The sequence below is a fragment of the Pezoporus flaviventris genome, unplaced genomic scaffold, assembly GCF_033815535.1.
Source record: "Pezoporus flaviventris isolate CSIRO_AGI_PZ_B2104156 unplaced genomic scaffold, CSIRO_AGI_Pfla_v1 ptg000002l, whole genome shotgun sequence".
Classification (NCBI taxonomy): Eukaryota; Metazoa; Chordata; class Aves; order Psittaciformes; family Psittacidae; genus Pezoporus; species Pezoporus flaviventris.
The window spans coordinates 86,708,656-86,731,882 of NW_026892550.1; the positions used below are offsets into that span (position 1 = coordinate 86,708,656).

The 23,227-nt window shown below is 42.7% G+C and overlaps 2 protein-coding genes across 4 annotated transcripts in view; both read right to left on the reverse strand.

Annotated features, from left to right (window-relative positions):
* The window catches only part of AGK (acylglycerol kinase), a 35,329-nt gene extending 23,337 nt beyond the window's left edge, over positions 1-11,992 (reverse strand). Inside the window, exons 1-2 of one of the 2 annotated variants that reach the window (XM_061444911.1) lie at positions 11,799-11,992; positions 2,345-2,384 (exon numbers count right to left, since the gene is read on the reverse strand). In XM_061444911.1, the coding sequence (XP_061300895.1) occupies positions 2,345-2,384; positions 11,799-11,908 (150 nt within the window). In that variant the 5' untranslated portion in view covers positions 11,909-11,992. Of the gene's footprint in view, positions 1-2,344; positions 2,386-11,798 lie in introns of those variants that run through there. The other variant, XM_061444912.1, reaches the window with a different exon arrangement.
* Positions 11,993-14,231: 2,239 nt separating this feature from the next.
* The window catches only part of TMEM178B (transmembrane protein 178B), a 246,494-nt gene continuing 237,498 nt past the window's right edge, over positions 14,232-23,227 (reverse strand). Inside the window, exons 4-5 of one of the 2 annotated variants that reach the window (XM_061444916.1) lie at positions 18,821-18,956; positions 14,232-16,442 (exon numbers count right to left, since the gene is read on the reverse strand). In XM_061444916.1, the coding sequence (XP_061300900.1) occupies positions 18,865-18,956 (92 nt within the window). In that variant the 3' untranslated portion in view covers positions 14,232-16,442; positions 18,821-18,864. Of the gene's footprint in view, positions 18,957-23,227 lie in introns of both variants that reach the window. The other variant, XM_061444915.1, reaches the window with a different exon arrangement.

Below are 23,227 nucleotides of genomic sequence, written 5' to 3' on the forward strand. Positions count from 1 at the left end.
AAGATGACAATCACTATTTTGCAACTATGAAAACTCTTTTATACAAAGGCTTTATAAAGCTTTATGAAAACTAACAGAGAAACTACGTTCCTTTAAAGGAAATTGTCCCTGCTTCAGATAGTGAATTAATTTTCAGCTAAACAGGCCCTCTTTAACACATGCCCAGAGTTCAGCACCAACAAGGTCAATCAGCGAGGTCATATCTGCAGAGGATGTTCACAGTCAGTTGACACTGGCTTATTCCACAGAGCAAGGTGGAAAAGGTTTAAGATATGATCAATGGGTTCTTTATTATAGGCTCTTTCTATGATCATCTGCCACCCCAAGGCTGTCATCATAAACTGATATTTAAATTCAGACATGCATGGTGGAATTGTTGCATGAAATACTGCTGTAGCAGATACTTCAGCAGCAAAGTGGGTACCTCATTAATTTGGTATTGTGACAGGCTTAAAAACTTAGAAATCTGATATAAAATAATAGGGACACCCCCCCCCCCCCCCCCACGCTTCACTCAGACTAAACCTTTTCTTGGGTGAGTCTGTCTCTATTTTCCCCCTATACTTACACAGCACTATAAAGCAAGTACAATTTTTCAAACAATTACAGATTGTTGTTTCTCTAAAGAATGTATCAAACATTTAATGCCTTACTGCTGCATTGCTCTGCGGTTTCAAGCAGTATTTGGCCCTGTCACATCAGTGAGAATGAAAATTACAGCAAGAATTGATTACTAGGCTTTCTGGCTCATTCCTGTCTAATGCAGGAGTCTTCTGCAGAATATTTTCCCAGGCTTTAACCACTGAAACTGCAGGAAGCTTTATTGACAGTGCTTTTGCACTTTCATTTATGAGAATAAGCCATATTGGAACAGATCCCACCACTTAATAGCTGGAATTAAGAAACAGGAAAGCCAGAATTTCCACAACAGAACTATCTTCTTGTAACAGTCTTTCTTTAGCAGTTACACCTTTCTGACTTAGGACTTTATAAGGACTTCTCCTTATATACGATCTCATCAATGCTTTTTTTTTTTTTTTTCTGTATTTTTTTAATTTGGTCAGCATGCTTCAAATACTGAGGTATTAACTGCTATATTTGGTGATATAAAAAAACTTCCATCACTTTGATATTATGCAATAAAAATGAGTATCAAAAACATAACAATCAAGAACAAACGACAGTATGAGTTGGAAATGCTTTTGATTCGGAAGCTGCAAGTTTCATTTATGAAAACAGTACTTTCAGGGAAACATTTTTTCTTATTCTTTCATTTATTTCTCATTCTTACATTTATTCTGGCATGAAATTCTACTGCCCACACTAAGGTGCTGTGAATATCTTTCCCTCAACAGCAGGCAGGCTAAAACTGGGATTATTCAGGTGCACCTCAGAAGCAGGATAATCTCAATAAAAGAAGAAAACTAATTTTCACCATTCTTCTCAGGCATCAGTATGTAGAAATAATGGGAGCAGTGTTATACCCTGCCAAATCTCTAAGACCTGGCACGGAGAAGCAAGTTTAGAATAAACTTTATTTGTGGGAGGCAAAAAGACCCCTAAAATCCTGTAGCACAGCACCAAGGTAACCAGAGCAAGTAGGCAGTACCTGTGCAGCAATGTCATCCATGGGCAGCAGCACCTGTGCCCCTGAAAGACTGCTTATTAAGAACAAGATTTATTTATGGGAATACTACATTATGGGAATTTGTTCCTTGCTGGTTGCCCATACAAGTGACAAACTACAAAATGCAACAGTCAGTATACTCAGAGAATAACTCTCTCTGAATACTAGTTTTCTTGTCAGTAATCAGCAAATGGGTTGTCTCCATTAAGGTCCCAGTACACAGCTTTCAGAAGTGCTGGGTCACCCATCACAGTTAGTATCCTTGATAAAGTCACTCAGGATCGAATTGACAAGGACAAGGTCTCTCCAGCTAAGCACTAACCTGAAGCAGGTTGCACCGCTTCTGTCCTATACCCATCGTAGTGCAGATTTCAGTCTCCTGTTTCATCAACACATCATCTTCATATCACAATGTTACAGGAATAGAATACACCTGCAGAAATGGAGGTCTGCATAGCTACAGCAGTAACTAAGATTCCCTCAATGGTAACACTGCACCGTCCATCACAACAGCAGTCAGGGCACAAAGCGTACAGTACGCAGCTGCAGGACAGAGGAGGCCTCATCCACCCTTTGGCACTTTACAAAAGAACACAGATGGCATCATTATAAAGCTTGTCACGTAGAGAGGGCCCACTGGGAAAAATCTCAGGAGCCCTGCACAACCAAGATAAGAGGAAGATTTTAATCTAATTTTATCACTTTAAACAGTATTACCTGGGCTTCTTGGCATGCAGCTCTTCGTAGCAGGTTATCACTATTAGGTAAGACAGAAAAGAAAGTGGACGTTAGGTTGTGTAAGCTTAAAACAATTTGCTCATTTTTAAATGTAGGTACATACCCATTTTACACACACTCTGAGCACCAGGACAGATAAAACCAAACAAACAGGTTAAGACTTATTTAAAACATTTTAAGGATGAAACACACCTATTTAAGCACACATGCATATTTTCTTTCTGCATGTGCACATAAACACCCTTTCTATAGTAATAGCAGAAAACATCCTTAAGAAGGACATGGACCTTCTTATTGAGCAAGTCCAGAGGAGGCCACAAAGATGCTCAGAGGGTTGGAGCACCTCTCCTACGGAGACAGGGCTGAGAGGGCTTCGCTCATTCAGCCTGGAGAAGAGAATGCTCAAGGGAGCCCTTAGAGCACCCTTCCAGTACCTAAAGGGGGCCTACAAGAAATACGCAGAAGGACTTTTTACAAAGGCATGTAGTGACAGGACAAGGGGTAATGGCTTTAGGCTGAAAGAGAGTAGATTTACGTAAGATATTAGGAAGAAATTCCTTACTGCAAGGGTCATGAGACACTGGCACAGGTTGCCAAGAGAAGCCGTGGCTGCCTCATTCCTGGCAATGTTCAAGGCCAGGCTGGACAGGGCTTTGGGCAACCTGATCCAGTAGAAGTTGTCCCTGTCCGTCATCTTTAACCAAACCCAAACCAAATCCCTTCCAACCCAAACCGTCCTGTGATTCTGTGAGTTTATGAAAACAAAGACCAGGATGCCAGTGTACTGTGATTACATAAACTACGAGACACTGTATAACTGTGATTTATTATACATACATACATAACTGTTCTCCAGAACTATGCTTATTTTTCCAATGTTAGCACTTTGCACTGAAGGCACATACCATTCTGGCAACATAGAAGGGGTTTAGAGTAGACTTAAGTGTACTTAAGACCACAGACTTAAACCTTTGTGCATTGTAATTGTGAACTCCCCTCTCCATTTTTTTCTTTGTAAACTGAACACATGTTAATGCAGGACCTACCACCCACCTAGGTCTGAGCATGGCTCAAAGCAGTAATTCCAGAGAGGTGAAAAATGACTCAACTCACTTAAGTGAAGTTTAAAAACAAAGAAGAAAAGGTAAGTATTAGCAATGTCACTGACAGTCATTTCAGAAATAAATTCCAGACTAATCCTTGTGCTTGCCATTGGTGACAGACCACATTAGCAAGGTGGCAAGCAGGGTACAGTTGGCAAGCAAACTGGAAACAGAGCTACTGGGTGAGGAACAAAATTCCATTCTTCCCCAGACCAAAAAATGCCCTTGCAGACAAAACAGGGAGTCCTGTTCTGCACTGCTCAAAGTCTCACCAGTCCTCTAGATACCAGACACTCCCACTCCTTGCTAAAACCAAAGAACTCCTTCAGCATGCCCTTGTCAGTAGTTGGCAAGAGAGTATATTATTGCCTCAAAAATATCTAGTACAAAAAAACTCCAATTACAGTCAGCATATCAAATTGAATACACCAATTAAGAGGATTCAAGGCCAACCAGGAAAAACAAGTGACTAGGAAAGCAGAACACTCCTGCCACAAAGTGCGGCTCACCAGGCCAAATCCCTGCAATGGGAATGGCAGAAGGCAAGGCCTTGGTCAGACCTATGGATCCAAACATGAGTGTGATCTATTCAATTCCATGCGTTCATGGTGTTTATCTGTTAATGGAGCTATGTAAGCTGCTCTTTCTGACGCCACCAAAAGATGCTGCAATGCCATAAAAGGAGAAGCAGGGTGACTTCATGTGAGATACAAAGCTTGGCTCTGAAAAAATAACTCTATCTCAAAAAAGCCACAGATTTATTCCTGGCAATAATAGAAAGACAAAGGAAGAATTCAAGCATGGAGAAAGAAAATATGTGAATAATACCTCAACAAGTAACTGCCTGTAACTGGCTAAAAAACCAAATTCCTCAGAGGGAATGCTCTTAACTATCATGTTTGCTCCTTAAAACAAAAGGACAAAGTCATTTGTATTAGGCTCCTAAAATATTACTTAGAGGAGCAACAAACTTGGTTTTGGGTGCCATAATATAATGAAAGCACAGTAGTTACAATAACTACCTCTGAGAAGGTTTTGTGTTACAAGCTAAACAACACTGTCACAGCTAATTCCAGTTCAATCAAGACAGCATAGCAGGCTGTCCACACTGTGCTACTGAGGGCACAAGCCCTCATTTGGGACTTCTTTTCCCCTGTGACTATGTGTGGCCAGAGCAAACACAAAGCAATTGCAACTTCAGTATGTGAAGTTGAAATACGATGGGGTATCAAGAAAAACCCACTCTCAAATGATGGCTGCACAGCTGACAACTGCTGTCCTAACCATACTAAAAAATTCTAGTCAGATTCATGTTATCTGTTTACTTCATATTGATACCATTTTGTCCCCAAGTCAAGCTGTGTCACATCACCAGCCAGTACATTTTCCTGGTGCCTGCAACCTTATACTGCAGTGTTAATCACCTTTAAAATGGAGTCCAGCACAGCTTTTCAAATGCAAGTAACAGATACTGTGCTCTCTGACCCAACCTGCAAAGACCCTCAAAACAACTGTCAAGGATGCAAGCTTGATTCAACTCACTGGAGTCTTCACCATAAAACTAAGGCTTGACAGTTTAGATGTCAAAATTTATGCTTATGTTCCCCTACACTGAAGCATCTACAGACACAGAAGTCTACCCTGACACGTATCATTTTGGTGTCAAAAGGAAAAGTTTGGGTTCTGAGACCAGAAGAACCTGTCCAGTAATATACAGGTTATTTGTCTCACCTCTCCCGTAGCATAGCACCCAGAATCCCATGCCATCCCAGCCATACTCAAAGCATTTCCACTGATTCAAATAGGACATATATTTCAAAGTCATCTGAGTTTGGCTTAAAGATGTTCTAAGTTTGGCTTAAAGGTGCCATGTAATAGGAAAAAAAAATATTTCCTTAAAATGTTACATCAACATTTAACTTATCTTCACAGTTCATTAGAAATAGCACATGTGCAGTCACAGGAGTGTATCTGCGAAAGCAGCAGTCATCCTCCTGGATCAGGCTCTTGCCTTCATTCATCTCATGATGAGTGGGTCTGGAAGTCCTGTGCGGGTCCTATCAAATAATAAATACAGCTAGAAAAATGTTAATAATAGCAAAGAGGTAGTTTCTTAATGCCCTCTGTCTTGGTACATATTAGATTACAGATTATCAAAATATTCTATATTCTAATGTAGATTAGATTATTCTCTGGCTGCATATCAGCACCCAGAGAAAATACTTTAATAACAAACATAAGATTCTGTTGATTTTTTGTACTTTGTTGACGAATACTAAGTAGTAACAAAGCCTCTTTAACCATACCAGAACATGGGCAGGTGGAAGCTGAGGGAAATTGCTGCATTGCCTTAAAGAACACAAAGAGATTTCTTCTGACTTGCACCATATCCACAGCAAACTAAAAATCAATTTTTACTTAATGCTTCCCCGAAGGGCTTATAGACACAACTCTAGCCTAAGGCTAGAGTATACCTTCTGGTCAACCCAGGGCTGTCTTCCCACTGTAAGAATTAAGGATCACACAGTTTATAGCCCAGCCAACTTGCTTAAGCAGTAAAAGACTGGGAGACAGAGAGGAACAAGCAGTGGCAGTGGGGTATGAAAGAAAGAAGTTGTCCTAAGCTGAACCCACAGGCAGAACTTTGACTGGTTCAACAAAGATAAAGTCAATCCTGAAAGGCTGGCAGCCACTGCAGTGTGAGGTCTTTGGAGAACAAAGCAGTCTTATGCCAAAGCAAGGAACCAACACAGAAATAAAGAGCAACTGTGCAGAGCTCACCACGTGTCAGCCGTGTCAGGCTGCCAGAACACAGCAGGCTATGAGAGCACAACATCTGTACAACTTGCTTAAACAGGGGCTGCTCTGATTTCTCTGCAAAATCTCTGGCACAGGACTGGTGGTCACTGCTCTTGTTGTAAGTATTTTCAGCTAGAATAGGGAATTAACAGTCTTACATAAAACCACAAAGATCCATACAGTTGAGCATCCATGCTCCTCCAGCTGAGGCTGCATCCTCTGCCCAAGTGCCGGGAGGGGCCAGGGCTGAAAGGTCAGTTCCCATATAGAAAAGTCAGCCAGAGAACCAATGAACTCAACAAGGAGAAGACAGCAAACCTGAAACAAAGAAGCTGTTTGAGGCCCACAGCTGCATCAAGGGTAAGCCTTCACCTTACAGACCACAGGAACTCCCTCAAAAGTGACCATACTACAAATGTATAAAGAAGCTCATGTGTGAGATCCCATTTAAAAAAAATTTATCAGCATTAAATCTAAAACTGTTAGGTATATTCAAGCAAGAAACAGGCTAAAGTCTCCTGTTCAGTGTCTGCCTCAAAAGACAGCTTTGTGAGCAGAAACATGACTAAAGCTGTGCATACAGGCTCATTGCCTCAAGAGCTATAAAAGAAATCCTAAAAGAGATTTTATCTTAGCAGAGGGCTTTTTGGCTGCTTCCAATATGGCAAGAGCACAGCATCCTCTTTACTGGATATTAGCATTTATTTCCAGCTTGGCTTCAGAAGGGAATGAAAGACAAATCTTAGTTTTCATCAGCTCAGAATTTATACTGGTTTTTGACAAGGTTTTGATGAAATAAAGTCAGCCACTCAGGAACTACATGCAAAAAGGTGGCAAACTGAGTTATCAGTTGGCAAACAAGCAGAAGAGACTCACATCCAAATTACAGATAACCATAATACTCAGATTACTGGCAAGCAGTCAAAGATGCCTTGCCAGCATTTTCTATGGAGAAAGTCAATACTTTAACATCTACAGAGCAAGACTGAGCATCTGATGAGTCCACCATTTCAGTGCAGTACGAAAGGTCCCTCCCCATCATGACAAAGTGATGATCACTCACCCAGTGACACCACAGTCTGGCCAAACCTGACAATGAGTTAAACTGATGTCCATCATGTCAGAGATTAAATTTCTGCTGCTTTGACGCAGCTGGTGAATCACTGCCCCACCTGGACATACAAAGAACAGCAGCAGCTCAGTTCAGGAAAGGTGACCCAGGACATACAGGTGAGAGAGGCTTCCAAATTTGGTGGAGATTTTTAAACTATCATATAGTATCTTTATCTGTAATCATCCCCACATGTATATGTTAAACAGAAGTACATTATGTGAATGAGCATGTATCTGACAATCTGCATACCCTCTAAGCTTTGATCTAGTACATTAAATTCAGTGTACCTCGTACCTGTAGTAGGATACACTATAAGCTGAAATCACGATAATACAAAAATTCATGCAACCCAGAGAAATTAAAAGGAGACAATCTTACATGTGACAGAGTTATCTTCTTAGTTCTCTAATGCTACAAGAGTATTTGCTATCCTAAATGCAAGACAATGTGTTTTTAAAACATATCTGTTTATGAGGAATAAAGGAATTTTAAGACTCACTAAGGTTTTGTAAGGACAGCAATAGGATTTTAGCTAACAGTAGTTCAACCAGACATAAAGCCAAGTATTTTACTTGCCACCTCCCAATCAATGTCTCTTTTGAGGAGGCACCTTCTGCCCTATTACATATTTCTAAGAACTGTACCACAAATAGGGGAGGGGGAATCAGTATAAGGTTCCCTTTTTACTCTTCCCATTCATCCAAAACTCTCTTATTTTTAAATCAGTCAGTATCTGAACAGATACCTCCAAAGATGAAAGGCCAACACACTGACCCAGAAACTAAATGCTGCATGAGGAAAGTATTGTACAAGACTGGACTAAGAAGCTCCTCAGCTTTTAAAGTTATCGTCATCCACAACCTTTAGACTAACCTGTTGATGAACCATTACACACCAGTGCCCTTCTTTCCTCTACAGCCTGTGGAGCACAAGGCTGTCCACATGAAACCCCAGAGCACAGGCTGCAGGAGGGAGACACACAGATCCATTTCCGGGCAGGGAAGACTCATGGGAAACAAGTCTGGGAAAAGTAACATTATTTTTGTCCTTATTTGTCCACACAGCATCATATAAAGTCTCACAGAGCATTTCTGTTCTGATGGGCACAAAGACTGTAGAAGAGTTGCCATTTATTTGCAGGACACGTTATTTACAATAGCTCCACTTAATGCAGGCATCATAGGCTCTGCATCGAAAAAGGGGAATGAACCTTGAGAAGTCAAAAAGGCAAATTATTATTTCCTTGCAAGAGAAATATCTTAGAAAACCCATGAGGATGGAAAAGGGAAGAAGAGGAATGCAGGATGAGAAACAAAATTTTCCTCAGCTGCCAACAAATGATCAACGTCTCAGACAGCTAATTCCAAGAAGTCAGAAGCTAATCTAAACTGATAATGTGCTAAAAGCAAGCCCCTTCATCAGACACTCCAGTGATGCCAGAAACCAAAGCACAAGACTTCACTAAACCTTTAATCTGTTCTAAAAGGGGCAAATACAAGTCCAGGGAAGTATGCCTCATTGTCCTGGGTTCAGCAGTAGCAGTCATTTTTCTCCTTGGTAGCTGGTGCAGCGTTGTGTTTTGACTTTCGGCCTGGGAACAGAGTTGATAATGCTGATGTTTTAGTCTGACCAAGGACTTTGTGAGCCTCATGCTCTGCCAGGGAGGAGGGGAAGCCTGGAGGAAGCAGAGACAGGACACTTGACCCAAACTGACCAAAGAAGTATTCCATACCACAGCACATATGCCCAGGATGTAACTGAGTGTTACCCAGAAGGGCTAGAACTGCAGGGTTGGATGAGGTATGTGTTGCTGCTTGGTCAGGCTGGGGGTGCGAGTTATCGGTCAGCTGGTGGTGAGGTGTTGTATTCTCTTCCCTTGTTATTTCCTTTATCATTATTATTATTGGTGGTAGCAGTAATGATTTGTGTTATACCTTAGTTACTAAACTGTTCTTATCTCAACCCGTGGGAGTTGCATTCCTTTTGATTCTCCTCTCCATCCCTCCAGGAGTAGGGGGAAGAAAGAGGGAGGAAAGGGGGGGGAGTGAGTGAATGAGCTGGCTGGCTGGGTTTAAACCACGACACTCATGCATAGTAATTTGGCCTCTGATGTCAATAACAGCAAGCCTCGGGGCCAAAATAGCCCTCATTAACCTCTTCAAGTGTTGCCTGCAGCAGTTTGTGCATGGGGCAAAAGGCACCTCATGCTCCCCACACAAATGGTACAGAAACTGGGAAGAGAGAATGTACAAAACAAACAAAAAAAAACCAACCCAAACCAAAAGCCATTACCACATCTGGAGGCACAACAAGCTGTAAAGAAGGATCCTGACCTATTCCCCACTGCCCAGCAGCCACAAGGTAAGGTCTTCACTGTGCACAGTGTACCACACACGGTAGGGCTGCTGAGACTACCTCTGAATTTTTACACTCTTGCCATCAGGTTCTTGTGTCACTGCTCATTTTTTCTATTCCCTAGCTAAAACAATCCTGCAGCTAAATGCTTATCACTTTTTCCAAACAGTATTTAAACATCTGAAAGCAGTACTTTACACCTGTGCTTCAGTCTACATCAAAATCACACAGACCTGTTTGTCATCACAGGATTTCCTACCTTGCATTTCCAATTTTTGTTTTTTCCCTTTCAAATATGAGGGCAGATTGAAGAATGGGATGTGTAAACAATTTTTTTTTCACCCACTACATTGTATGGGCTAGGCACCAAGCCCACAACTTGGTGCAAATAACTCCCAAGCACTGAAATTTAAATACCAAAAGCTTCCCGTTTGTTTGCCTTTCATATTTTCCTCTTTATTTACTTCAGTCAAGTGGAATGCAAGCTCAAGGGTCCACTGACATTACACAAAGGCATCAAAACTCCTCAACTTGTTCTGTGCTTGCAACGCTTCCAACATAGCAGTATACTATGTACTTCTCTGTCCATGCAAATATACACCTGAAACCATGACCTTGTTACCACTGCTTTCACACAGTTGTTCTCCATCCTACCATAGCCTGCCCTACAATCAGCAATTACAAGGAAAAAGGTAATGAGGGAGAGGGTTTTTTGCTGTTTGCCCTGCAGCCAACCAAGCCTTACTGCCTCTGGTACAAAGTAAGCAACTAAAGCAGATGTACCATTCAAAACAAAGACTGATCTAATGCAAAAGTCTCCAGCCAAAAGGAAGCAAAGAAGGAAAGTATAGCAAACAACATAAACTGGCTTATTTTCCTAAGTTTTCCACCAAGGCTTCCACAGCATTTTCATATAAGCAGAAAAGAACACTGCTAAAATCATGACATAATAATTAAACAGATATTAAGACAATGACAGAATAAACAACACCAAAAATATCCAGAAGGTTTTAAAAGTAATTTGGCTATACTTGCATTCTAGTGAACTGTATTAACCATAAAGGACAGGGATTAAAATAAGCCTGGCTATTCAAAAATTGCAAGAGGATTTTGCTCACTATAAGGAACATGCTGTCCACAGACAATGGAAATTACACCCTTCTAGGTATAACCTATGCAGCAGCTGACGGGCTCCTTCTAAGTGGGTGATAACGGCAAAGCAGGCTCATCATGGAGGCACAGTGCACAGCGGCTGCTGCTAGGACCAGGCCTCAAGGCACAAGTGCTGATGCAACACAAATCTAGCATCGTTCACGAGGTGTATGGCACCATGAAGAGAAAAACAGAAGAGGGAAAACAGGCTCAAGACCACCATACTGTGGTGGCCACCCTCTGCACATCTTCCCTGCCCATCCCTGTCAGTGTTCAAGGCCAGATTGGACAAGCTTTGAGCAACCTGATCTACTGGAAAATGTCCCTGCCTACGGCAGGGTGGTTGGAACTAAATGATCTTTAAGGTCCCTTCCAACCCAAACCATTCTGTGATTCCATGATTTGCATCAGCTGGTACCATTGACACCATTTGCAGGTGTAGGGCCTCTGGTTTTATTCATCCTTATATTGGTTCAAGGTAATGACACACACCTGGCTGATGACATTTGCTTTTTAAGTGAGAAAAGAGACATCTTTTGCCTCTCCAATAGGCCCCAAAACTACTCAAGCCACCATGACAACATCTCTGTTTAAAACTACCACCTCAAACTTACAACACGGCCAAGGCGGGAAACCACAAACAGGCACCAAGCCTTCCCCAGATCATGGCTGCTGAGTGGGAGGGAGAGCCATCCCCTCAAGCTGCCGGACCCTCCGAGGGCAGGTCTCTAGAACATGGGAGCGAGAGGACCCCGTCTTAGTCAGCGGATCAGCACCCTGGGCACCCGAGCAGAACGCGGCAGCTGGTCCGGCCGCTTGAGGCAGCCCACGGGCACACAGCCGGGGCGGTGGCTCCGCTCTCCCGCCCCCCAGCGCGCTCCGCCCCGGCCCAGCTCCGAGCAGCAATTACCAGTGCTTCCCATAGAGCCAGTTCCCGCCCCAGCTCAGCAAGCAGACCCCGAACGTGGTTTTCTTCCAGTGAGTCCTCAGCGTCGCGAACACCTTCATCGCTGCGGCCATGCCGCCCGGCGCCGGGGCACACCGGCCGCCCCTCAGCAAAGGCCGGCGGGAACCGCCGTGCCGCTCCCCAGCCCGCCGCGGCTCGGCTGGAAACGGCTGCCCCGGCTCCGGCGTTCCGCACAGAGACGCCGTCGCGGCCCTGCGGCCTTCCGGATCCCGGCACCGGGGGGTCTTTGCCTAACCTGCCCCCTCCCCCCCACCCCACCATGGAGTGCAGGGCTGAGATCTCATCTTGGGCCGTCAGTGCCCCCAGATGCCGCCCCGGCACCCTCCCTCCCTCGGTTTAAAAAAGAAGCGACACACAGATCCCAAGGACAAGTGTTGTCACGCTCACCTATGTGCCAGCCCTCAGCGAGCCTCCCTGTGTGGCTGTCCTCCAGCACATGAAGTGACCTGCATCCAGCGGTGATTGTCAGCAGGCCCGAGCAAGGGGCGCAGGAGACTTTCTGTGTAGCTGAAGGCAAAATTGAATAGGTGGTTTTTTTCCACGCTGATGAGAAATATCCATGGTTTCCCCCCAAAAAAAAACTCCCTAGGAAATATTTCAGAAGATTCAGCTAAAGCAATGTTGACTAGGGAGTACCTGGGGTTTGCTTTTTAAGCCCCATGAATGGGATGACCAGAGGCACTAGGGGAAATGTCTCCAACCATGCATGGAAAACAGGCTGTGCTCGCAAGGATGCCATGCATCCATGAACAGCATGAACATCCTGCCAGAGAAAAGTGAAAACACAGCCAACTGGCAAGACCAGCTCCAGGAATGCTGGATGCACTGTTCAGAGCCAGGTTGGATGAGGTTTGGAGCAACCTGGTCTAGTGGAAGATGTCCCTGTCTATGGCAGGGGGATGGAACTGGATGAGCTTTATAGTCCTTCCATCCCAAACCATTCTATGAGTCTGTAGTTCTGTGTGACCTGAACTCACTTTGGGACAACCTAGTGGTGGCGGCCTCTTCTAGCATTAACACCTGAAAGATGGTGAGCAGCCTGGGATTTCACAGCAGTGCTGAGTGGAGGCATGTGTGGCTGATAGCCAGAGACCCTGTCCTATGAAGAAGGAAGACATTTCAGGCCATTCAGAATGAACCACTGGCTAAATAAGTGGGGTGAGGAAGCAACACTGCTTTTGTAGACAACAGCCCTTCTCTTGACAGGGCACCGGACTTGAGGGTTTAGGACAACAAGGAGCCAGTCTGTCAGGGACCAGCAGGTCAGGGTAATGAACATAGCACTGGACAGAAGGTTTTTTCTCCAGAATGTTTTTTCTCTCTTGCCAAATGCAGTTTTCAACATTTACAAAAATGTGAGTCAATAACATGGATTTTCTGTGAAGAGCTTGCCCAAATCCTTCTACTTAATGCTGTCCGGATGGTATGTGAGTGGCAACATAAGGGGGCCGCTTGGGGCCAGATGAGGGACTATGGGTATGCAAAAGTCTGTTCTGCAAAAATCGAGTTGATGCAGAAGATTGTCCAGAAGACACTCTGCTGTTAGTGATAAGGAAAGCAGATTAAACCCTATGGATTAGTTTCCCTATGACGTTTTCGGTTTTCTTTTCCCTTCATTTTGTAGAGTAGAAGATTTGGGATTTGTTTTTCTAAGAAAAACATTAAATGATCAGCTCCTGATGAATATTTCAGGCACACCCCGTCCAGTAGCCATTGCTTCCCACATAAATATTCCAGGTTCATCTGCCCAGGGTATCTCAGTGTGCTGAGTACGAGTGCTTGATGCACTGCTGAATGTTCCAGGCAATGTGGAGTGATTAAATGTCCTACTTTTTTTTTGGTGGTGTCCTAGTTTTTGTGAGGATTCAGGTAGTGTGGTCAACTGCTGACAGCAACGGTGGCAACAGATACTAGTACTCCCATCTTTTCCTTAGCTTAGAAAAATATTATGTGCCAATAAATACTTTTCAAATTCATAATTCTCATGAGGTGCCATAAATAATTTACAAGCATATATAACTTCCTGTTTCACAATCAACTCTACTGAGTACAGTTGTGTTTATTAATGATGCTTCCAAAACAAGCTTGAATTTTTAAAATAAATCCTCTTTAATATGCTAGTACATGTTTGGAGCAGTCAGAAAAATGTTTGAATGTATGAAAGAACTGAATATCACTAAGATGTCTGAATGGAAATGTTCTTGGGTTCCTACGTGTGAAAGCACATCAGGGTTAGTGTAAATGAGAATTTCTAGCTCACAATGATGTATGTCTTTCAATATCCCTAGCAGAGGGACTTGACCCTGCTCTGAGCAGGGTGGCTGGACTAGATGAGCTCCAGAGGTCCTGCACCACCTCTACCATTCAGGTACTGTGTGATGTCTGAGAATTTGGGCTGGTGATTTTGAGATGGGGCATTTTTAAGAGAACTGCTCTTAGAAGGCAGAAACACTGCAGACAACAATAACAGATTGTGCGCTTGTCTCATTACTTGGCTTTACTTAGGACGCAGCATTCATTCTGAAATCCCCCTTGGCAGACATGTATGTCCTCGTTCTTGGTTGTGGCTGTCTGATCACCCTCAAGGTAGATCACACCTGCCATGCTGCTGTGCACACCAGGTACTTCTCTTTTAGCTGTCCTAGTTTTCTGCATGTCATATCAATAGAAGGAGGTATTAGAGTATGTGTACTGGAAAATGAGAGCATAAAGCGTTGATCTTGAACATCCTCTAGATTATATAGTGTATTATGTATTATAGGCCAATTAAAATGACTGCTACCTTTTTCAGAAAACTGCTCAGAGGAGGCTGGAATACGTGTTTCGTTTTATTCTGATTACTAGATGGTTTGTAGGGGAAAAAAATATAGTCCTTCAAAAAGCTTTTCTGCAATTCTAATACTTGACTGGTGATGTGTCACCTAAAATTATCACACAAATTGTGTGTGAAGACGGGTGAGTACCTAATCCCTGTTGCTCAGGTCTAACCCATTTTTGAAGAGTAAAAATGTCATTGTGCCTCTACCACCAGTGCCAGGCCTGGTGGCCTCAGATACATGACTGTGCTTCAGGGACATACTTGTTTGTAACTTTAGGAAAGCCACATGCTCAACTGTCTAATTGCTCTTCTAAGCCAGAGAATATGGGTGAAATAATATAGATATTTTTGTCCATTGCTTGGCAATAACCTACAACTGACAAGGCCAGAGAATGATTTAGTCTTCTGTCCAGCACAATCTGTCCTCAGGTCCTCATCTTAGCTACCTCATCTGGACTGCTGTTTTTCTGTTGTTACTGTTTCTCTGGCAATGAGATTGACCATATATATTCATTTTGCTGAAGTTACTGGTTTCATCATTTGATATGTAGTTTTGCGTGGGAGCTTCAGAATCAGGAACAGAAGTCCTGCTCACAGTCACCACTTAGTACCAGTGGGGCTTTATTCAAATTCATGGTCTGAAAGCTAATTGTAGCCATGTGGTAGGCCATAGGTAAGCCTCATATGGCTGAAGTGGATGACCCCATGTGCATCTCCACTAAGTCCTGTATCAGCACTGTACAAGGGCAGAGAAGAGTTTTTCGTGATGGTAGCGTAAAGGATATATGCCTATGCATGCACAAAAGAAACAGACAGTGTAGTCGTTCTGTCATCCTTATCGTGATGAAGAATTGAGACCCCTCTGCCTGCTGGTTATTCTGGCATTCGTGACTCAGCTAAGGATAGGCTGAGGGTATAAAATAGCAGTGCTGTCATTCATACCTCTTGCCATCAAGGTGGTCGTATGTCTTCAAGTGCTTCTGTGCAAGTAAAATGCAGATAGCTGCTTTTATTGCAAAGAGACCAGATTTATTGCTGTGTAGAAGCTGTGTGTTTGTCACACCAATGTAAGCCTGTGTTCCTGCTAGAGTGAGGCAAGGTTGTTACTGATTGTAGTCTGCCTCCCCGCTTTCTACACATGATTAATATCAGTGCATAGCTTTTGTGCAGCTGATGAGAAAAACCCAGGCTGTAAATCTCTTGTGTCTGGCACAGCGAGGGAGGTTATAATTTGCTTTACTTTAATTCTACAGCACCTGAACACCAAGCATGATTTAAGGTGGGGAAGAGCCCTTTTCCTTGGTGGATGGCAGCAGGCCTGTCTCTCCAGATCAGGCTGTGGGATTGAAGCCCCAGCCTTACAGGATCATCACCCTCCAGCTCTTCTCTCCCCACAAGCCATGGGCACAGGCTGGCTGCAGACAGAGCTCTTTCTCTGTTCCACCCCTGGCCACCATCCTGTGTAAGAGAGCACTGCAGCCACTAAAGCTAATCAAAGAAAGTTCCTACCTGTGAGAGCAGAGAAAGTTCATGATGGATTCTCTAGCCCTCATTTCCAGCTCTGTCTAGAGGTGTGAGTCCCCGGGGTAGTCATGTCAGAAATGAGTGCTTGCTTCACTGTGTTGGAGAAAGATCTGAATCCCACTGGCAGGTTTTTTTGTTGGGTAGCTCAGAGAAACTCTGCACAAGAATAATCTCTCCCCTTTCTTCCCTTCCTTGCTCTTCTTTGGCTCTTCTGTACGCAGAACACAACATGCACTTCACCATCCCTAGAAGGAAATTCAGGACTGTGCCTAGCATATTTCTGCAGCAAAAAACCACCACCTTTACACCCTGCCCCCTCTTCCCATGACTGAGCTATTACATAGAAATATTCCCTGATTCTCAAAGTTTATTAACCTTTTTTTCCAAGGGAATGAATAGAAATATTCACAGCTTTTGAACAGCTGCAGAAACCCATTAAATTGCTCTGTGGCAATCTTGTCAGGAACTTGTTCCTTTAGCACAGACAGGTTTCAAAAGGCTCTGCACTCACTCCCAACCTATTTGGATTCAGTAAATGCAGGTGCCATTGTGGAAGTGTCTAGTGGAAGGTGTCGTTGCCTGTTGCAGGGGGATTGGAACTGGATGATCTTTAAGGTCCTTTCCAACCCAAACCATTCTGTGATTCTGTGGTTAGGGTGAGCAGCCCTGGACCCTAAGTTTTAAATATAGCAGGGCAACAGACAAAATGACCCTTAAGAAAGTCCTGCTGATGCAAGCTAAGGCCACTCATCTCTGAGCTCATGTTGTTACTATGGCGCTGCTACATATTAAGGGACTTTGCATAGCAAATAGTACAATACAGAGAGGGAGAGAGAAAGAGAGAGACCAAATGCATAGCGCAGACATTCTCATGGTGTGTGTGTGCCACGATAAGCAGCATCTATTTGGAAGAGATGTAGCCATCAACCAGCTTGCTGGTAATACATAACCTCTTCTGGGCTTACACCTGCAAGCAGGTATTTCCACTTCTGCAGACAGAATCTGAGTGATTTAAGCCATGAGAATCTCCAGTCCAGCATTTTGATTCTAGCAGACATTAATGCTCATTGTTCAATAGCCAGAATAAATGTCATATTCTCTCCATTTATCCCTGTTGTACATCGGGATGAGACACTGTAAGTTTTAAGGCTTTTCTTGATTTCTGTCTGTCCTGGAATGTAATGTTGCATACTACTTACCTGTGTTTACGTTAAGATATCACCTACCTGAAAATCCAGCTGCTGCTATATGCCGTCCTGGTTACATTCTATAGCCAGATGATCCTATATTCAGAAGAGCTTCTGAAAACTACAGTTACATCTGTAACAATGATTCATTTTTCACTGAGGCAGTGACAGCCTAATCCGTGGACCAGATGGAGTGGGGCCTTGGGCAGTTGTAATCAAAGAGCAGCAGCCACAGTTTGAAGGAGAGAGTCCCAGTTGGTTTCCTATTAAATGCTTCTATTTTCATTTTGTTTTGACTCAATTGTGTGCATCACCACGGCCCACTGAACACATCTGGCTGACATCTTAGATTGCATACCCAGCACATTAGTATGTTTGCTCAAAGTTTCACTTCTTCCAAAGTCAGTGGCAGTGCTCTGTGATGGCAAGTTGGTTTATCCTTCTACTTAGGTGGAGTTGAGAGAGCAACAGAATCAGTTGCAGGCAAAGGCAGGCTGAAAAGATTCATCACTGTTATGATGAACCATTCCCATGCCTCTTCACCAGCGAAATATCTTTGCCTCTGTAGAAGCTAAAAGATTAATTTATCATGGATTTTGGAGCACAAAATATGGCCACTTAGGAAGAATATAATCCTGCTGAGTTACTATCAATTGGTCTACTTCAATCCCTGCCAAATGATATATCCCACATCTAATACTGACAATTGCTCATGAATTGTTACTGGCCATTTCATTGGTCTGTGAAGTAAAGGCCTTGATGTTTTCATGTGCTGATGAATGCATAAATATACTTTGTTGTTTTTTTTTCTTTTAAATTAGAATAAAATCTGATGTTCAGCTTTTTCATTGTCTCCCAGCTTTCAGTTATTTCAAAGGTTACCTTTTTACTCCTCCCTTTAGGGAAAGGTTGCTGGAGATCCTGTCATACATACTGCTTCCTTAGGTTTTGCAAGACATTAGAGAGTTCTTCCAAACATGTTTCCTTATAAACTCTGTATAAGCATTTTCAGCAAATGTATTCCAATGAGCTCTTTAGCTAGTTTGGGTTTTGTACAGCTTCACATTGCATTTATCTTCCAGAAATTTCCCAAGTGATATGGTTTTAAAAATTGTTACATTATTGTTGTTATTCTTGTGTTACTAACTGACATTCTAATTATAACACAGACATTGCTTTTGAACTCCTTGTAGTTTCTTTTACTGCATAGAGTGTATTTTCTTTGAATTCATATCACATTGTGATCTGGTGTCAGTTCAAAGGTTGGCTTTGCTTTTTGCACTGGTTAGGCATTCTTTTCACTCAATATGCTGCTGTAAGGATCTATGATAAGATGATACTGGGGGCAGTGTAAGACTCTGGGACTTAACAAGGCTAGATTAGAACAGTCTTGTATTTTACATTAAATGAAAGCAGTTTGAGCCACAGTTACAAACCTGCTATCCATGCTCTCAAAATGCACAGGCGTTATTAACTCCATTTATGTGACATCTTCGCTTGCTTTGTTTTCTTGCTTTCCTTTGCAAAGAACAGATGGGAAGAGTAATTTCAGTAGTGAATACCATAAGGTACCTGGAGTAAAGTAAATTAAGGAAATACCATAAATGCAAGAATGAAGCAGTTAAACCTCTAAGAGGAGATTTACAATTAAGAATTAACAGAGAACATATCCTTTGTCAAGAGACAGAAACCACTTGGTTCAGACTGAATCTTGCAGAGGATGAACAGGGCTGACATTACATATACATGGAGAAACTCAAGTCATAGAAGAAAGGATATTTAAGATGTCAAACATGTAAAGCAGTTTATGTACAATGGAGCAGGTAACATAAGTTGGTACAATGTCTATTATATGATGAAAGATGCAAGGAGTACTAAGGATTACATTGTTTTACAAAAACATATGAATACTGACAGAAGGAATATATAGAATAGGTAAGGAAAACAAGGACAGCGCAGCTTGCTTAGGTGAAAATTGTATAGCAAAAATGTACAATATAGCAGCCAAAGATGAAATTGTGTAAGTGGAAGTAAATAGGACATTTATTTTTTAACTGTTTCACAGAAGCAAATCTGTTGCTAGAGGTAGTTTTAGAAGATGCTTAGGAGAGTCAGACATAGCAGGAAGTAAATACAGAAACCAGAATGGACAGTGACAAGCTTAATAAGCACTAAGAAGTATGTGAACAAAACTGGGAAATATATTGGAAAAGTCATAATTTATGAAACTGACCCAGGAAAGATCTCAATTGAATACAAAGCAGACCTGGAAAAGTCTCTCTCCTTTAGCCTCGTGCTACTACCTCCTCTCTGCAATTACTGTCTTTAGGAAAATTACCCTTAAATTAGATGCAAAGCAGGGGATGTTAGTAGGATCGTTGGACGGAGGATGTTACAACAGGTACTGTCACGTTCCTCTTTGTAGGAACAAAACACAGTATCTTCTAGTGCCAGACCTGCTAGGACAAAGCTAGGCAAATAATATGGAAAGTTCTAGGCAATGCAAATAATGTACGAATAAATGACATTAACTGAAAAAGTCAAATGAGTAGATTGTGGGTGAGATGACAGAGGAGGGCCTGTCCACATGGACAAGGAAAATATATACATTCATTGGGAAGGTCGGTAACACAGAGACATTTGCCCCTAATCTAGCTGCTTGCAGCAACCACCTGGAGCACTGCTGTGCAGTGATGTTTAATGGATGTGCAATGTCAATATTAATCAGTCTGAGAAACTGAAGGAGTTCATTAGGGGACTCTGTTACAGTGGTTCACAGCACAAGAGGTAAGTTATGCACTTATTTCTCTAAAGATGCTGCTAGTGGTGCTGCAAAGCTATGCTCAAAGCTGAGAAACAATGACTTCTGTGCCAGTGAAATGTGATAGTGGCATGCTTTTGTAAATAAAGAGATTTTGGCTTTAATTTACAGAAAAGAGTGCTTGCTGAAATTGGCCTTTTACACTCAGTCAAGCCAATTCCTCATAGGAATTACTGTTTGCAGTTACATGCACAGCTGGCAGGCATCTGGGGGACCCAGACCCACTCACAGATACCTGTGTGCAAGTGCAGTAAGTGCAGCTTAGAATTAGATTTGGTGGGAAATGATATGACTTAGAAAAACAACCAACTGAATATCCAAATTTTTGTCCAACCTTGAGCAAAAGACAGACTGTGATTGCCAGAGCTATAGCTGGGAGACTGCAGAGAAAATAATGTTATTAGCAGAATTGCTATTCAAAATTATGTAGAAACTCTCGTTAGGATCAAAATGGTTGTGTGAAAGTCCTTTAGGGACTGAAAAATCTAAGCAAAGATCCGGGAAAATATTCCTCAGACATTAAAGGCACTGAGGAAGCAGGTAAAACTCACCACATACACTGAAAATGCAAGCAATTTAGATGGTTCATTTGGATGAAGTAGGGCAAGCTGCAGAGCTGCCTATGTGCTCTGTGTATGTATAGCAGTTGCCATTGCTTTATTGAAACAGTGGGACATAAGCAGCTCTGTATTCACCAGAGATTGTCACCTCCATCACATGATTAGTTATGTGATCATCTCCAAATCCAAAAGGGGGGGAAGAAGGGGGCAATGAGTCTGTTGTTTCCTCTGGGAGGGGTGGGCAGCCTCAGCATCTGCAGGTTCATGATTATGCAACTGCTTTGTCCCAAGCCAGTACTGAAGATCCAAGCAGCAGCAGCAGATTCCTTCCACTAATGCTTATGCTGAAATTTCACTAAGCATCACTTTAGAAAGGAAGATGTGGTCTTAAGACTATGACTTTGATGGCCAAGCACCCCTGTCACTGCTGTGCTGTCAGGCTTTTGTTGCCATTACACATGGGCAGTGGGAGCTGGACAAGGTGTAAGGCAGAGCTCTTGAAAGCCAGGCACAGTCTGATGTCTTGGACTTGTCAAAACCCCACAGTTCATGACCCGGTGTACTTACAGCAATCCCATTAATACGTTGGGCTGTCTCTGGTGTGCGTGCTGAGTCCCACCCTGGGCTGTGGGGAACCACATCTGCTTGCCTGCTTTCCTGGGTAAGGCTTTGTCCCACAGCCTCACAGGCAGGTGAAATAGCCTGGACCAAGCATCAGTCACCAGGTATTTCACCATAATGAAATGTGCATCCTGCTAATTTGGGAATAATTGTATCTCAGATTAGTAGCCATTGATATCTTCCTTCACCAAGTTTATTTACTCTGTGACAGAGTTACTGTGTCTTAAACAGAAATCACCCTTAAGGTATCATTTAATTATCTTTTCTTCATTCTGCAAATCTGTTTCATATTACCAATAATCTTATTACTACAACTGCAACATTCATTAAGCAAACAGAGGACAATAAAAGTACATGCACTAATAGCAATCAAATTAAGTTTGAATCTCAGTGAGTGATGGATAGTTCTGGAGTAGGTTGTTCTGATAGATTTTTTGCCCATTATTTTCTGATAAAGGTTTAAATAGCTCAAGAAAATCCTATTTCAATTACAGGACATTTTATGTGACCTGGTTGCCACAAAATGCCATGGTCAGAATGAGAAATGGTCACAGATCCCTTCCCATGTGAGCAGGGAGACCACTCTGCAGAGACAGCATTGCTGGATTTCCATGGCAAACACCAGTCCTGCTGGAAACACAGTGAAGCTGAACTCTGTAACAGTGATCTGACATCTCTTGAGTATGTCAGATACTTCCAGGTGACATACTGGATGGTCTTGCATCAGACCAGGAAGCCATCACCTTCTTCTTGACACAGCATCTCCTGATGTTGCATTGAAGGAAGCAAAAACTCAGAGGAGTTCTGAGCCATCAGAATTTAAAAGGTTTGGGACATGATCCTCAGCTTGTGGAAGTAAATGAAAATTCATTCACGACGAGCAGACTGCAAGATTTTTCAAGCTGTTGATACCTATTGGCCGTGCCAGGTTATATTTAGCTGTGTTACACCTGCACAGAGCCACTTGAACATGTGTCAAAACAATTCCCCTCTCTAGCTTTGCTTCATACTGTCTAGTCCAACAACAGATCATTGTTTTTCTCACTGGTAAAATAACTGCTGACAAATGTAAGGTTTTTTGTTTGTTTTTTTTTTCTTGTCCAGCTGCAAATGCATGAAATACGTATTTGGAACATTTTATGGGTACATAGCACACCTGATGGAAACATTTATGACTGCTTCCTCTCTGGGCACATCAAAAACATCTTCATCCAACTTCATTATTTTTATCAACTCTACTCATACTTGATGTTCATTCTGGCCTGGAATTTTTTTCCTGAGTATCTCCAACACCCTCGCACTGCTTAATGGGGGCTCCCTAAGAAGCAGAATTGTAGGAGACCCCTTTCTAGCCAACCCTCCTCGGGGCTGCAGGAGAAAGGGGCAGCTCTCAGCGTGGTTCACAGTTTGGAAATGCACTGTGAGAAACTGGAATCAGTAGTGTGGTTCCTCTTGGCCATTCTGTTGGTAGGATGGAAGCTAAAACAGCAGACCTTGGGAACTGGATTTGCCCTTAGCCTCCTCTGATCTCTGGAAGCAAAAGGCGAGTGTTTTCTGAGCTGGCAGGAGCGAATATGACAGCAAAGGAGAAATGAGAGAGGAAAGCGAATGCAGGGCTCTGCACAGAGGTGACACCCTTGAGGGCAGAGCTGGATAGCTGGGCCCTTGGCCTTGACCTCGCTATTTGTGACTGGACACAGGCAGCAGGGAGGCAATAAAAGGTTTTTTATTTAAGGTGCTGACATTTCAGGACAAAATGAGAAAGAGAGGTGCTAAAAGAAAACCACATTGCTTTTCATTCCTCTGTCCTCCCACTTCCTCCTTAAATGTTATGGGATGAA